Source organism: Nycticebus coucang, chromosome 10 (assembly GCF_027406575.1).
Source record: "Nycticebus coucang isolate mNycCou1 chromosome 10, mNycCou1.pri, whole genome shotgun sequence".
NCBI classification, from domain to species: domain Eukaryota; kingdom Metazoa; phylum Chordata; class Mammalia; order Primates; family Lorisidae; genus Nycticebus; species Nycticebus coucang.
In genome coordinates, this window is record NC_069789.1 from 47,484,033 (window position 1) to 47,500,841 (window position 16,809).

Genomic DNA, 16,809 nt, shown 5'->3' on the forward strand with positions numbered 1-16,809 from the left:
AAACTTTATTAAAATCTCCTGAAAGACTTATAAAATGCAGATAGTTAGTCCCTACCCCCAGACCGATTCAGGAGGTATGAGGTAGGGCCACATGAATTTACAGTTCTAACAAATTCCTGATGTTACTGATGCTACTTATCTGGGGACCACATTCTGAGAACCACTGGTACAGACCAACTTAACAAGTGAGGAAGCCTGGGAATGTATTAATTTTATCAAGTCATTTTGTTCAAGATTACAATTATTTAGTGGCAAGGGCAGGACTAGCACCAGTTCTTTGGGATCTTAATCCATAGCTCTTTGGTGCTTGGCGCGTTAAATGGAATAGAAGAATGTGATATATACTTGCTATTTTAAGGAAGTACTAATGAACTGCAAATAGACCAGATGGTCTTTTCTCCCCACTGTCAGTATATATTGCTCCTTTGAGGAAAAGAGAACTAGGAACTATTGCTATATGGAAAGGACCAGACAAGGACTTGTGGTACATGATTATTTATATAGTAGTAGTCATGCCCCAACTGGTTAAGGTAGACCAGTGTCTCCTTTCCATAACATATTTTGCAATGACTCTGCTATACTGAAATGAAATACACAGGTGATGTAACCTGCATAGCGTGATTTTAAAAAATCAGTATAATGGCCTAACTATAATACAGAGGACAAGTAAAAGGACGTTAATTAATAATAAAAAGAATTTTTTGGCTTGGTGCCTATAGCTCAGTGGTTAGGGCACCAGCCACATGCACCAGGGCAAAAAATAGTGGGGCATTGTAGCAGGTGCTTGTAGTCCCAGTTACTTGGGAGGCTGAGGCAACAGAATTGTTTAAGCCCAAAAGTTGCCATGGCACTCTACTGAAGGCGACATAGTGAGACTCTGTCTCAAAAAAAAAAAAAAAAAATAGCAGTGCCTGTAGCTCAGTGGTAGAGCACTGGCCATGTACACGGAGGCTGGCAGGTTTGAACCCAGCCCAGGCCAGCTAAAACAACAATGACAATCGCAACAACAACAACAACAAAATAGCCAGGTGTTGTGGCAGGCGCCTGTAGTCCCAGCTACTTGGGAGGCTGAGACTAGAGAATCGCTTAAGCCCAAGAATTTGAGGTTGCTGTAAGCTGTGACACCACGGCACTCTACCCAGGGCAACAGCTTGAGACTCTGTCTCAAAAATAATAATAATAAAAAGAATTTTTAATACGCAAGTATTTGAGCATGACTTCACTATAAAATAAAATGTAATAATCAGGTGCTTGCACCTATATACCATGATGTAAAAGCTAAAAATGTTGACAGGCAGGGCACAGTGGCTTAGACCTATAATCTCAGCACTTTGGGAAGACCGAGGTAGGATTGTTTGAGACTACACTGGACAACATAGTGAAATCCTGTCTCTACCAAAAAAAAATGTAGACAAATACCAGCATATTGTTTTGACAACTCAAATGCCGTAAGGACAGTTGACATTGGTGATGTTATTTTCTGAAATGGCGAAATATCATGGTAAAGTTCTTAAATGTTAGTAATTGTATTTCTGGAATATTCAGTGATATATATTTTTATATATTTATTTATTTAAAAACAGTGCAGAGAACCTTTGTGTTTACAAATAAAATTAATTATAAAAGTTCTAAAAAAAAAAAGAGTTGTTAAACTGTTGGTAAATCCTTCTACAGTGTAACGGGCATTTTAGACACAAAGAAATGGGGCACTTATTATAATTTCCACCAAAACATCAGCCACAACCCCCATCCCCACCCCCAGTAGGCTATGCCCTCATCTGGATGTAGCTCAGAGGAGGACAGTGCACACCTGTGCCCTCCCTGGCGCTTACCGGTCCAGGGCGGCCTGGGAAAGCCAGAGGCAGCTGTCTTGGTGGCCTGACCCTCCCCAGGACTTACTGATCACCAAAGGGATAAGATGGGTGTTAGAATCACTGTATCCGTCAGCCTCTCAGGAACTGCTTTGGTCTCCCCACCTTCGATTTATTTCCCCAGACTCCATCTCACCATCCTAAGCAGTGCTTTGCTGGAAAATGTTTAACAGGTCCTAATTTTCATCTGCCATGATGTAAATCCTCCCACCGTGGTGTCCCTGAAGGGAAGTCAGGAAGAGTCCACAGTCCCAGGGCCTTGTGATTCAGTGGGTCATCCACTGTTGGTCAACTCACTGAGTGGTGATCTATAGACCAATTTTCTTACACAGCTCTCTTGGTATTTTAGCCAGTATGGCTCCTCTGTTCCTGGGACCATGAAGTAACATGAGAGTGAGTTTGCTTTGCCGTCATGTGGTTTTGAATCAGTTTCTTGGTATCACGCAGGTAGACAAGTGTCACACAGTCACTTCTAGGACTCATCTTTCAAAGGGATGATGATGGCCTGGAAACTCATTGGCCTATACCATGATTGTTAAAAATATACAAGTACATGCAAAGCATTTCTGATAAAAGTGCATCCGAGAGGCAAGCAGATAGGGAAGAGGGTAAATGAAAAAAGAGCTATTCCTGGGTTCTACAGAATTTAGGTGGCAACCCAAAATATACCTTAAGTTATAATGGAGAGCCATGTGATGACAGAGAAAATCGTAACTCAGTCCTAAAATGTAGAGCATTTAATTCTGCAGGAGTAAAGGAGAGAGTGAGAACAGAGGCTAATCAAGAATGTGTTTTGGGCTTGGTGCCCATAGCACAGTGGTTATGGCTCCAGCCACATACCCCAAGGCTGGCGGGTTCAAACCCAGCCTAGGCCAGCTAAAACAACAATAATAACTGCAATAAAAAAAAAAAATAGCCAGGCATTGAGGTGGGCACCTGTAGTCCCAGCTACTTGGGAGGCTGAGGCAAGAGGATCACTTAAGCCCAAGAGTTGGAGATTGCTGTGAGCTGTGATGTGATAGCACTTTACAGAGGGCAACATAGTAAGACTCTGTCTCAAAAAAAAAAAAAAATATGTTTTGGACAAGGGGGCTTTTTAAGGTTTGCAAATAAAATAGCAAATGCCCCGACCATTTGACCTTCAGTGCTTTCTGTTCTTGCAGGATTTGGCCTTAGAAGAGGCTGTTCTGGAGGAGCTGACCCAGAAGGTAGCCCAAGAACACAAAGCTCACAGGTAAGGCAGGGGGAGCCAGGCCTGGCCAGCAGGTGTGTGGTGTCCATGGGCGGGAGGCACTCATCTCCCTAACCCCCACTCCTGGTCCCAGCCAGTGCAGCTGTGCCTCTTCCATATGACTCAGCTCTGTACCTCTGCTTTGAGAAAGGTATCTGTGGCCTTGGAAACTGCCCTTTTGTCTGACAGCCTGGGGTGGGCTGTGCTGAGAGTGGAGACCTCAATTGCTTCCTTGGGAGAGAAGGTGGAAAAAGGAGAGAGACTTTAACTTATGGAAACACCAAGAGCTTGATATCAGGGCCATTTGAAGCTGATTTGTACCAGTGGAAAACAGACATCCTTCCTGTCCAATGCCAGAGTTGCAGGGATCCAAGTTTCCCTTACTTTGGCCACTTGGCTCCCAAAATATTATCCTTATAATAAATCTTTTCTTTTTTTCCTTTTTTTTTTTTTTTTTATAAAAAAGAAGCTGATATTTCTCCTGGGTAGGAGCGAAATGACTTTATTTTAAAGCAGACAGCCTTATTTGCAGGGATGTATGGAATAATTATTTAGTGTTTATAGCGCTTTGGCTCTTAATTAAATGCTTTTCCTTCCTCTTACTATTCCCTGTTGAGTAAAAGGCTACTGGGGAAGATGTTAATGAATTACTTAGTAATGCACCATACCCTCACGGTTGGGTAATGATTGCTCTTCCCAGAAAGGAGAGCTAAACCACAGCTCTGGAATTTGCCATCAGGAGGGTAGGATCTTCCACTGGCTGCCCTTAACCATTTCCTCCTTTGATGCTATTTTGGATTTTAGTGGAATCTTGCCAGCAGAAGCCGAGCTTATGTACATCAATGAAGTGGAACATTTGGATGGATTTGGACAGGAAATCTTCCCCATGAAGGTAACGTGCTATGCCCTGTCCTTGCTTTAGCCTTCTCGGAATAGCACCGGTATTTGGGTATTTGGAAAAGGAGTGTTGGTAGCAGTGGGCCAGAAGGGTGTGGCCTTCTTATTGCTATGTGGCAAGTCCAATTTACTTTAGAAAAAGTAAATGCTTTTTCTTTTCTTTTTTTTTTTATTGTTGGGGATTCATTGAAGTAAATGCATTTTCTTAACTAGAAAATTCTGGAGCTTTCAGTGGTCTTCAGCAGACAGCCATCTAAGTGAGTACCAAGCACCAGTCAGTGCCTTCGAGGTATTAAGGGTCATATCCAGTCTTAGGATAGGACAGGTAGCTAACGCCATTGCACATTAATCCAGAGCCTGGCCAGGAGTTTTCCTCCCCATGCTTTTTCTCTTTTCTCTTCATGGAGCTGATGCGGGGATAATTGTTTGTGAGGTAGAATGAAACATTTCTTGCATGCAGTTATATTTTATTTCTCCTTCTCTGTAGGGCCCTCTATTTTGAGTTTCCAGCCCCTTTGGTGTTTTTACAGAAATATGCCTAGGAAACTGTTACAGCGTATCACATCCTTTGCCCAGATCCACCTCCTGAAGTGTGTGTGGGGGGTCATGGTGCATGGTCATTTATAGAGCTGAGCCCATAATCCAAACTCATTTTCTGTTCTCTGATGACCAACTTCACAAAAACTGGAGTTTTGTCAGAAATCTAAAGCAACTGGCACATTTCGGCAGTTTGGGAGACGCCTGCAATTTCAGCACAAACATTTCACTCCAGACTGGCTCCACTGGCTGTTTTATAAGTGTTTGGTTCCCCCTCTGTTGCACGTTTGCAATTTGCCTTAATGAGAACTGCCCATGTGCATCAAGGAGGACCGAGCAGGGTGGCCATGGCTTGCAAAAAGGACTAAATGGCTCTTTTTTAGATTTGTTTAATTTTCTTTTGCTTCTCTAATGGCTGTCCTTGGTAGAGTTGTAATCCATTTTCCTTGCAATAATGCCTTATGAAGCCATCTGCATCCCACTTACATTTCAGCAGCCCATATATAGTCATGATATTTCGGGTCATTGAAAAATCAGAGTAAACTTTTCTCCACTTCTAGAAAACTGACTTCTCTATCCCTGGAAGTTGGGGGTTTTGTTGTGGCGGCTATTTGCTTCTGTCGTTTCAAGTAACTCTGAGCTGTGGGAAATAGAAGCAGTTGAGGTAATGCTGAAATCCGCCGTGCTTGTTTCCAATGCACTTTTTAGGATGTTCTTTGGTGAGGCCAAGGGGGATATCAGGCCTTCCCCTGAGTGGGAGCACAGGCACTGCTGACTCATGGCAGGGAGGGTGTGACTGGCTACGTGCTGCTTTTTCCTCATATATCCGCTTGTGACTAAGGTGACCACTGACAGAGCACATGATGCCTGCTGACCCGAGGATGAGGGTGGGAGCAGCAGTACCGGTGGGGGTGGGGGTGTGGTCAGCTCTGAGATGCATGAAAAAGCAGACAGGAAAGTATGCGGGGAAAGGCTGTGCGCGGGGCTGGACTCCCTTTTGGTTGGTACAGGTTCTTATTGATCAGATAAAGTAAAAAAACCTGTTATGATATATCCCGAGGAAAGAACACGTCTACGGTGGGATTTTCCATGAGTGGTTCCTTAAAAATTTTCAAGGCTGAAAGAACAGCCATCCATTTCCTGACAGGTGTGCCCCCCTCCTCCACACACACACACACACACACACACACACACACACACACACACGGGTGGCTGCAAGCTGAGTTCCTTGTAGAGTCAGAGCACACGGACACGGGGAAGGGTGCTTCTGGGGTGGCAGGACAGAGACTGGAACCTTGATCTGTTGCAAGATAATATGTTGAGCCCTTAAGTTTTGACCAGTGCACTGTCCCCAGCAAACTGGGTAGAGTAGCAACCTGGAGAATCCCTTCTGTGGTTTTTCCAATGCCCCAACCCAGTGAACAACTCTTCCTGAGTCCCCAGCACCACAGATTTACTGGCAAAGTGCCCAGAGACGTCTTTGTGCAGAATTTTCCTTTTTCTGTCTCTATCTCCTACCTTCTTTTGCCACATACAACTTCTATAACTCATCTCTTCAGCTGCTCACAATCTCCGAGACCATTCTCTTTCGTCTAACCCATTTCTTTCTCCCATAACACTTCTGCTTTTTCACTAGCAGTTGACTTGCCCTTTTTCTATCCCTGTTTGAAGACTCCTATTCTAATGTAAGCTTTGCTGGGTGGGTTGAGAAGAGGTCACTGAGAAGGGACCCTGTCTTCTTTGTGTCTGAAACAGGATCCAGTGTTCTAGGGAATATAGGGCTCTTCTTTTCCCTCTTAGTCCTAGTTGGGCATGGCCCCATCTTGCTCCAGAGAGAACTTTCTCCCAACAAAAGCAGAACTTCACTGCAGGGCCTGAGTGACTAAACATCTACTAGATATTAGATCTTATTCCCACTCCACTCTCAGAGCCTGGCAGCTGATTATGCTGTCTTAGGCAGGAGCCTGGAAGTACCTGACTGGACAAATAGACCAGATTGAAGATAAGACATGTGGGATTCCCCAACATAGGTCCCAGAGCTCATCCGGCAGGGAAGTCCACAAGTCCCTCCTGTGCTCATAAAGCTCCCAAACAGCAATAGCATCCCTTTCTCAAATATGAACAGCCAAGACACCCAATTCTCCAGTGGGAATGATAGAGACCAACACCATGAAAATAAAATGGGTCAGAAGGTGCGGGGGGGAGAACTACCTGCTTAAAATTCCCTCTGATGAGTCTTAGAAATTAACAACAACAACAACAAAAAACCAATTTGCCTCTGTGAAAGAATAAGGTACTTATGAAAAGGAACATTTGGAAAATACAAAAGAACTTTTCAGAAATTAAAAATTAAATGTTTGGCATCAGAAATAAAAAGTTTAATAGATTAGAAGATAAAATTGAGAATAATCTCACCCCCAAAACCAAAATAATGGAAAGTGAGGGGTAGGAGATGTAAAAGAATTGGAGGACCCGTTAAGGATGGTCAACATCTAAAGGATGGGAGATATAAAAACAGTGAACGGAAAAACAGACAGTACTTTGAGAAAATTTCCCCACACTAAGGAACACATGGTTCTCTACTGAAAGGGTCATGTACGGTGGCTGCAAAGAGACATATAGTAGGGCTTAAGGTAAAAGTTGCACCTTTGGGGAGGGGAGACAGGGGGGCCAGGTCTGCTACTGGTTTCCTTTAAGCAAGCCCTGAATGATATTCAGCTGCTGAAACTATGTGCAGTTGTAACTTTGATTTAAAAAAAAAGAGAGAGCAAGAGAGAAAAAGTAATTTAATAGATATTCATGAAAGAGAAAATCCAAATGGCCAGTGGATCTGAGAAAATGCTAATATTTGCTTTTAAGCTGGGAATATGTTGTGACAAGCTGAAAAGTTATTATATATAGTCCACTGGGATATGCAGTGGGTGAGCTCCTTGAGCACCTGCCCTCTCCCCCGAGCCCCTGGTTGCCTTGTTGCCCTGCAGTTGTTTATGATTCTTTCCACTTATGGGTGAGAAACAGGATGTGGTACCCAGGGGTAGGCTATAGCCAAATGCCCCAAGACCCACTGATCTCCTTTATCACAAGTATCTTTTTTAAAAAAATAATTTTTTTAATTAACAAAATGGTACATATTTATGGTGTGCAAAAATGTTATGAATACATATACATTGCGAAATAACCAAATTGAGCTGATTAACATTTGTATCATCCCAGATAATTGTTTTTTTTTTTTTCATGGTGAGAACACTTAAGAGATTTCAAGAGTATGATACATTGTTATTAACTATAGTCACCGTGATAAGAACTTATTCCTCTTAATGAGCATTTATATTCTTTGACCATCTCCTCATTCCTCCCCCTCCTCAGCTGCTTGTAACTCCTATTATATTTTTTGCTTCTGTGAGTTCCATTGTTTTAGATCCCACATGTGATTGAGAACATGCAGTATTTGTCTTTCTGGGCCTGGCTTCTTTCACTGAACGTAATATTCTCCAATTCCATCCATGCTGTGGCAAATGACAGATTCCTTTCTTTTTACAGCCTGAATAGTATTCCACTGTGCACATCTACCACATGTTCTCTGGCCATTCAACTGTGATGGACAGTGAGGTTGATCTTGGCTGTCATGAATAGTGCTGCAATGAACGTGGGTCATCACAAGTATCTTTTGTTGATCTTATGCAGGACAATCACGGAAACAGTGTGCACCTTGGCATTTTCTTTATGGGGATTTTCGTGAGAAACAGAATTGGAAGACAAGCAGTAATATACAGGTAGTTTTATTTGTCTTTTATTTCTTTTTCATTTTTCCCCTTAAGGGACTCTAGAAAACCACACTGAGTATTAACACTTACCCAAACAAGTTAAGAGTCAAACTATGGATCAGAGTTGAGCTTTTCTCAACTCGGATGAGGATAACAAACAGTTCTGGAGAGATTCTCACTCTTCTTGGAGGCCTGATTGGGAAGAGAAAATCCTTTCTTCCCACCTGATTCCAAGAAATACATTGTTGAACCCCATTGAGTTAGAAGAGTGGAACTAAACTCCATGAGTTTGGTTGGAAACCAGCTTTCTGGTCACTAAATCCAAATTGGCTTCTTTCCATTTTCTTGTACCCTCTGCCTAACCACATGCAAGTGCCACAAGAATGAAATCACTTTATTATGATATATAGAGGACTTTCATACTTTTAAAAATTATTTTGACATTTTAGAACTTTAACAGGAATAGTACTAGTATAGAGACGTGGAAGTCTTCCATTATGTATCAATACACTCGTTTTGTATTGGTGCCCACAGATTCTGTTGTAATGTCAACAATCTGTGCTTGTTTTCGCTTACAAGGGCAATGTGGCTCATTATTTATCAGAAGAACAACTTTCCTGTGTGTGCATCTGATCGGCACAACTGGGCAACCAGGGCAGATAATCAAAGACACCTCTCAGAGGCAAGCACAGCCTACCTTTTTGGGGGTGAATCTTGGCTAGCCGTGGACCCTTTGGATTAGCAGTTACCGCAGGTCATTTTGAAACAGTTTTCCAACCCAAAGCTTCCTGGTTGGCTTTTAATTTCCCTACATCCCCACCCTGACATTATTTTCATGATTTTTTTCTTGCTTTTAGTCTAGAGAGATTATTGAAGCAGAAGTGGAGAGCGAGAGGGAGATCTTTGGGGCTGTAGAATAAACTTTTTGACTTTAGGACATGGAGTCAACTCCATATACTTGCCACAAAGTGTGAATTAACAGTGTAAAATATATAAGTTTGTGCAGAGTTGTAACTATAAATCTTTACGCCCATCAAAGCTATCCAGGCATTCTGTCCTACCAGTTCCCCATAGTTAAATCAATGTTTGAGTGTCTCCTTGAGTCTACAGAAGAGAAGTAAACACATCTTACACACCTGCTATTGAGGTAAAATGAAAGGAACAGCAATGTGCAAGTTTGATGAACATAAGCCACTCACGGGTTTTGCTCAGTTTCCTTAAAAACTGCCTCCAGACTCCTTTGTCTTGAAACCTCTACGAAATGGAAATTTACTTCTACTGTAGTGTTGTGTTAATTATGTCACTTGTTGACGTTGAACTGTGGGGTACCGAGAGTATCTAGGGCTTTGGCAGTTGATTTGAAGGAATGGAGCCAGAGGAAACTAAATATCTCTTATCTAGAGAGACCTTCACTGAGGAGCATGTAGCCATGAGGGCATGAAGATGTAATCTGGTAGAAGTGGAGGTCAGCAGCAAGCTGGGCAGATCACAAGTAAAGAGTGTTGCACCAGCAGATGGACTTAAAAACACTTGGTACTGGTGTAATGGAGAGATCTCTGACAGAAATTCTGGAACTCCAGGAAAAGAACTCTTTCATCATTCATCCCTGATGAACGGAGGGAACGTGGCTACTTCAGGTAGTCGTTTGTGGCTAAATTGCCTCCTCTTTAAAGAAGGAGCAACAATAGCTTCTTTTCTGCCTTAGAGAGTTGATGTAAGAATCATACTCTGTGGAGAGGAGAGGGAATATTACTCTTTGTTCTTCTTGCATACATTTATTGAGTCCTCTGTGCCATGTATTTGGCTCAGGTCTTGGAATATAGAGATCAAGAAAGCAGAACACCTATACAGGATGGGGAGCCTCTGCTCTAGTTAGATTTCTAGTCTCGGAAATAATAATGGAAATACAATTAGGTGAGCAACAGAGGAGGGCAATTAGTCCTTCTCACATGTGAGTGGTAGGAGAAAGAGAAAGGGAGGGTTTCCAGAAAAAGTGACCCCTGAGCTGAGGTTGTCTAGGCAGAGGATGCTGGAAGGGGAAGGGAATGAGCAGGTGTGTGATGGGGTGAATCAGCACTGGGCAGGATCCAGGCTCTGAGTGAAGGGGAGCTAGTGGTCACAGAGGGTGAAAATTGGCTTTGAGAAGAATGGGAAGCAGTAGCTTTTCTCCCCTTGTCCAGGGCTTATTTTGGTGTATCTCATTTTAGATAAGGTCTCCATGAGAACAGGGAAGGAAAGTCTGTTTTCCTGTGTGTGTATGTTTGATCACAAAAGCATAGTCAAGGCCTGGTGCCTGTAGCTCAGTGGTTAGGGCACTGGCCACATACACCTGGAGTGGTGGGTTTGAATTTGGCCCAGGCCTGCTAAACAACAATGACAACTACAACAACAACAACAAAAAATAGCCGGGTATTGTGGGGGGTACCTGTAGTCCCAGCTACTTGGGAGGCTGAGGCAAGAGTTTGAGGTTGCTATGAGCTGTGACACCACGGTTCTCTACTAAGGGTGACATAGTGAGACTCTGTCTCAAAAAAGAACAAAACAACAACAACAAAAAAGCATAGTCAAATTAAGTAGTCCTTGGGTGTTTTTTTGAAGGTTAGTAGTGTACATTGCAACACAGAATAAATGAATTCTTCCGCTTAGATTCTTGGAAACACACAATTTTTTAACAGTTTATGTTCTCCTGTCATTACAAAGCAGGGGTCAGGGAAATGTTTTGTCAGTTTGGAAATTCAGGTAGAAAATAGAGGCAGCAAAGGTCCCTTGCAAATTTTCCTCATTGCTGATTGTAAAGGAATCTATCCTTTATGAACAGTGCTATCTAGATATTTTACATCAAATTTTTAGGTATTTGAATACATGTTACGTTTACGTTTCTCTTTTGAGAGAAGGAATATTTAGCTTTTTGAAAAAATAGTTAGATTCTAATTTGTAAAGTGAAGCTCAACAGCAGCAGGTGAGCTCCTATGTTGGATTGTAAACATCTGGGACAACAATGGGCAGACACAGTTACATTTCTTTCAACCAGGTGGAATGACATCGGGAATATCACCCATAACAAGTCCGCCATTCTAGTCGAGCTCATCAACAAAGAAGAGACTGCCCTCTTCCACACGGTAAGTAAGCAATGTGGATGGGTGCACGCAGGCTGGGCGACAAGCAGCTCAGCTGTCGGACTTTTCAACTCATAATATCCTTTCCTTTCCGTGCTCTCTGTACCTTGGGAGAATCAGTATTCTATTGAAGAGATGCTATTGAATACTTGGCAGTGCTACCAGGACTCATTTCAGGACAGCAGTGGTAAAATACCAAGTTCAACATACCAGGTTTCCAAGCTGACTTTTGACCCTAACATTTGGATTCCTCCACCCGCCTGACTTGTGATGGAGCACGCTGTCTGGCCTGCTGCATTCCGTGCTCTCTGGTTACAGCCCTCATTGGGTAGCCCCTGATTATATTGCATGGCATTTGCTTCTGTTGGCTGCCCTGAATTTTTCTTCCCCATCGTGGCCCAAGCTTAATCTGAAGTAAGCTGAGTGACTGACCTCTGTCGAGGGCCTCCTCAAGAACCAGGCCATTCATGTGTCTCACTATCTCCAATTTAACGGTATCTACTGTTTATTCTATGCTCTGCCTTGATTCAGCCATTTATTTTTAATGCACTTGATCTAGAATTACACGAAGACATGGCGATTCATTAGTCAGGACATAAAGGGTTCCTTAATAGGTAGCATTTTCTGCCATTCTTCAGTAGGCTTTGTAGGCACGGCTGTTGCTGCAGTCCGGCAGGTTGGTTTGCCTGCTGGCCCAGCCTGTTATTTTGTGGTTGAGATGAAGGGAGAAAGCGATACCTCTCCCCCCAATCCCAAGAGGAATCTTAGGGAAATGTACACCTAATCAAACTAATGTTCATTTTTTTTCTGTTCTGTTTTTAAGGATGATATCGAAAATGCCAAGTATATTTCTCGGTTATTTGTTACACGGCACAAGTTTTACAAACAAAACAAAATCTGCACAGAGTAAGTACACATTTACCACTTAACTCACCCTGTCCCTAGATGGCTTTGTCAGATTAAATTCATGTACTTTAGGGAGGTTGTAGATTGCTGTTTCCGTTCACTCTTTTCCTTTGTTCGTTGTAGAAGCCAAAGAAGTAACTTAAAGCCGGGCAGGAGTGACAGAACTTTAATGATGAAGAGTGTCTAGCGTAGTACATGTGCCTAGAGAGAAAATAATTCACACATTGCCTGCGAGGGCTTGACTGCCTGGATGGGTCGGCCCACATTAGTGCCTTTCCAACCCTCTGCTCCGAGTTTGGAGGAGCTGAGTGGTTCCCAATTTGCCAGGGTGCCCCTTCGTGTCAGATGTGGAGTGTGTTCAGAAGTGGGTAACAGAGGGACGAGCCAACTTGAAAGAGAAGAAGCTCCTGTCATCCTCAGCCCTGTTTCGCTTACACAGTTGGCTAACCCTGCGTGTGCTCCTGGGTCATGTCACCTGACTGCAAATGAGAGGCCAGGGTAATTAGAGGACGATTTGGAAGACACTCATAGATGTCACAAATCCGTGTGTATTTTTTTAATTTAATTTGGAAATAAAGAGTGATAAAGGGATGTGTGATGAGGGCACTTACATGTGGTTTGACCTCAGATGTGGCGTGCTGGGGCTCACTCTCCTGTTGTCTTTACCTTGGTTGCCTTCAAAAGACGTTCCTTAGCAGAGTGCATTCAGCAGTTTGGGCACCCAATGTGTTTAATTTTTGTTTCAAAGAGCGTCGGGGTTGTAAATGCAAGAGAAGAACTGCCTTTCCACTCCCACAGTGGACACATCAGGAGTATGCAGAGTACTGTCCTAGAGCCGTTCCTGCTTTATAACTGGGTCCCCAGGTCATGCCAGACTTTTTTTCTGCACACAGTGGAAGCTCTTCAAACCAGTCACTGCAATTAGTCACTGTCAGGGTTTGAAACTGTATCTCATAGTATTATCTACCAGCAAAGTTTGCAAATATGAATCAGGAGGCTGAGCAAAGAATGGAAAGTCGAGCAGCCAAATCTTTCTTCCAGACTCATTCTCTCATGCATCCCCACACTCCGTTCTTCTGAGCAGATTCCCTATAGGTGGCTTCTGTGCCGTTCTGCTCTGCTCCTGCTTTTGACCTGTGGGGGTGGCTTTGACACTAACAAGAATTCTATAGTTGACGTCTGAAGGGTGAATAAACCAAACTGTTGGAGAAGTAAGCATATTTCACTGTAGTGTTCTGGTTTAACCACTTCTTAGTGAATGGGTTTACTTTAAAATATACTGAGTATTTATATTTCTTTGCTGGTTGTTTCTTCCAATATTAGCGAACATCACGTATTAAACTGAAAATAAGAAGAAATTCTGTTTTTCATTTCTACTTCAATAACAATCATTCTTTTCTTCTTCCTAACCAGGTATGAGAGATTTCTAGCCTCTTATCTGATTAAAATTTATAGCACACACTCTCTAAAAAGTACCCACATGCACACTAAAATTCTCTGCACAGTTTCAGAGGCTCGGCACTATGTTAATTACGGCCTGGGGTATCCCACCTTTGATAATAATGTATTTAGCCAGTCATTTAAAAAATTCAACATAACTACATTATGTTCATTTCATTAAAAAAGAAGATACTTTATCACCAAAAATGTAGGAAGAATGAAATCTCAGATCATGGAAAATCCTTTAAATTGAAGAACTTTAGTTTGATGAAAAGCTCTACATATCCTGGTTTGGGGTTGGTGTATTTTGTTTTGTTTTGTTTTGTTTTGTTTTTATGATAACATAGAAGACTAGGAAAAACATTCTGATGGTATTTGGGAACCATTACTGTATTGCTGAAAAGCAACTTTGATTTCAGTTCTTAAGGATTTGCTAAAACTTAGAGTTTATTTTTATTTCCACATTAAAACAAAATCTGTGTTCTCAGTCTGCAAAGGATCTGGTCAGATAAATATTTGTAAAATATATTACCTTAAAAAGTACTTTTAAAGGGTCATACTCAAAAATATTATATATTTTGGATTTTGATTTGACTAGAAGCATTTTTAAAAATATTTTTCCTTGGATTTTTTTAACTATGAAAGATTTTACACATACATAAAAGTATAAAGAATACACTTTTTAAAAATCCATGTAATGGTGTGATTTTTTAGTCCTTTTCCCCTCATAATCTTTCTATAGAATAAACCTCACTCTTTTACTAATACTTTGTAAGAACTACCATTATAAAATTACTATATTTTCCAAACGTTTTGAAAAAAAAAAGGAAATCAAAATTGCTCTTAGGATAAAACGACCCAGAAATAGACAGTGTTTACACTTGGTATAAGTCTTACCCAGTCTTATCTATTTTCCTCTTCTTTCTCTCCTTTGTCTATCTATTCTTTTTGTATCTGGTGAATAATAATGACCATTCTCATGTTTTCAATTTTTTATGTAGGCAGTCAAATTCTCCACCTCCCATCAGACGCCAGCCTACCTGGAGCCGGTCCTCTCTGGTATGTATAGAATCTTCAGTAATCCAACAGTCTTGACTGTGGAGTATTCTTTGTTATTTGAGAGGGCATCATGACTGGTTAAGATCTTGTGAGAACACAGAAGAGCATCATTCTGCCAAGCCACCCATTTTTAGCCCTGTCCCCTGCACGATCCATGTCCATAGCTTTAGATTTACCCCAGTGAGTAAGTCTTATTCCAGGCCAATGAGATGATGGCCCTCCAACATACATACAAAGTGTAGTATGTTTTTATCTCCTTGATCCTCTGTTCTGATTGTTGGATGAAGACATGTCTTCAATTATAAGCTCCACATTTTTTTTTTGTATTTACTATCATAGGTAGAGTATAATAAACTACTCAAAAAATGCTTTTTAAATGTGCAAGTATTAAATGACTCTAAATTGACTGTATCAGAGTATCCAGTGGGGGAAATTAATGCACATTTTCTAATTTTAAGGCTTTAATTTGTCCAAAAAAAAAAAAATTTTTTTTTTGAGACAGAGTGTCACTAGGTCACCCTCGATAGAATGCCGTGGCATCACAGCTCACAGCAACCTCAAACTCTTGGGCTTAAGCAATGCTCTTGCCTCAGCCTCCCAAGTAGCAGGGATTACAGGTGGCTGCCACAACACCCAGTTATTTTTTTTGTTGTAGTTGTCATTGTTGCTTAGCAGGCCCTGGCCATGTTCGAACCCACCAGCCTCGGTACATGTGGCTGGCACTGTAACCATTGTGCTATGGGTGCCGAGCCATCAAAAAAATTTTAATTGATCTCACTTTTCTATGTAGCCTTAGCTGCTGCTGTGTTTTTTTAAACTGTTATCCTCATCATATGAACGCGGAAACACAAGTCTAATATCAATACCTGTGTTTTTTCTTCAGTTATGTTTTATTTTCAGGATTATTCAAAGATAATATAGTAGAAAGATGTGAAGAGTTGGTTTCCTTCAAAGTTTTCTGCTTGTTTAAACTCACAAAAAATCAAAATAAACACATGACCTGTTTGTTTTTCTGGATGAACAGTTCTTAAAGTTGATAGACTACAACTGAATTTTTCTTCAGATGCATTATATACCTTATGGCATATTTTTAACTTGTCTTTTAAGGTAAAAGTTTGGAGAAAATTTTTTTCTGGAAAATACATAGACATGGACTTTTGGAATTCTTGAGTTGAGCCATTTTATCATCACATAATACTTCCTGAGGTGGCCCTTTGGCCTTCAGCTTTCCCCTGGAACACCAATAGATTTGTTCATGGACTGGTTTCTTTATTCTCCTTTATTGGTGTTATTTTCCTTTTCCTATCTTTAGCATCGAAGTGTTGGTGAGATGATTTTTCATGTATGTCCATGAAACACCATGGAAGTCAAAGTGTTTAAAGACTCTCATGTGGTCTGATCTTGTCCAAATTATCTAGAGAAAATGCAGAGGCTTGCCTATCTTATTTGGATGAAGACAGTCTACAGGAAGCCTGATCCAACTCATGGCTTCCCCCTTTCCCCTGCCCTTTACATTCAAACCATTTCACCAAGAATTCCTTATAGTGAATGAAAATAACACCAGATAACATGGTCTCTTGACTTCTTTGCTGAGAAACAGGACTGCCTAATGCTGTTTTTGTCTTGCCTGCCTGCTGCCTATTATATGGCATCTGATTCATTTCTGATTAGCAAATTGGGAAAGAAATGGAGTAATATATTAGAATATACAAAAAAATAAAATAAATGATACAATCCTGAAATGGTGTTCAGAGGATCCGCTTGCACCAGTTCATAAATAGTGACTTTTTTTTTAATAAGTGAGAAAAGGCAGTGAACTAACTTTGCCTCACCATGTATTTCTCCTCTCTTGTACAAATTCCTCTCCACTGTTTTTTTAAAGCCTTACAACTGGCTGTCCTACCCTGGAAAAATTGAGTTGAATTATGTATTGCCAAGAAAAGGAAAAATATTTTTGAATTATAACTCGAAAATCAGCCAAAGGGAGA

At 41.3% G+C, this 16,809-nt stretch overlaps 1 protein-coding gene across 2 annotated transcripts in view; it reads left to right on the forward strand.

The window, feature by feature from the left end:
- PTPN14 (protein tyrosine phosphatase non-receptor type 14) overlaps positions 1–16,809 on the forward strand; it is a 222,234-nt gene that overhangs the window by 158,507 nt on the left and 46,918 nt on the right. For both annotated transcript variants that reach the window (XM_053604957.1, XM_053604956.1), the window contains exons 7-12: positions 3,035–3,105; positions 3,907–3,994; positions 8,221–8,309; positions 11,332–11,419; positions 12,240–12,322; positions 14,764–14,821. In XM_053604957.1, coding sequence (XP_053460932.1) covers positions 3,035–3,105; positions 3,907–3,994; positions 8,221–8,309; positions 11,332–11,419; positions 12,240–12,322; positions 14,764–14,821 — 477 coding nt within the window. The remainder of the gene's footprint in view (positions 1–3,034; positions 3,106–3,906; positions 3,995–8,220; positions 8,310–11,331; positions 11,420–12,239; positions 12,323–14,763; positions 14,822–16,809) is intronic.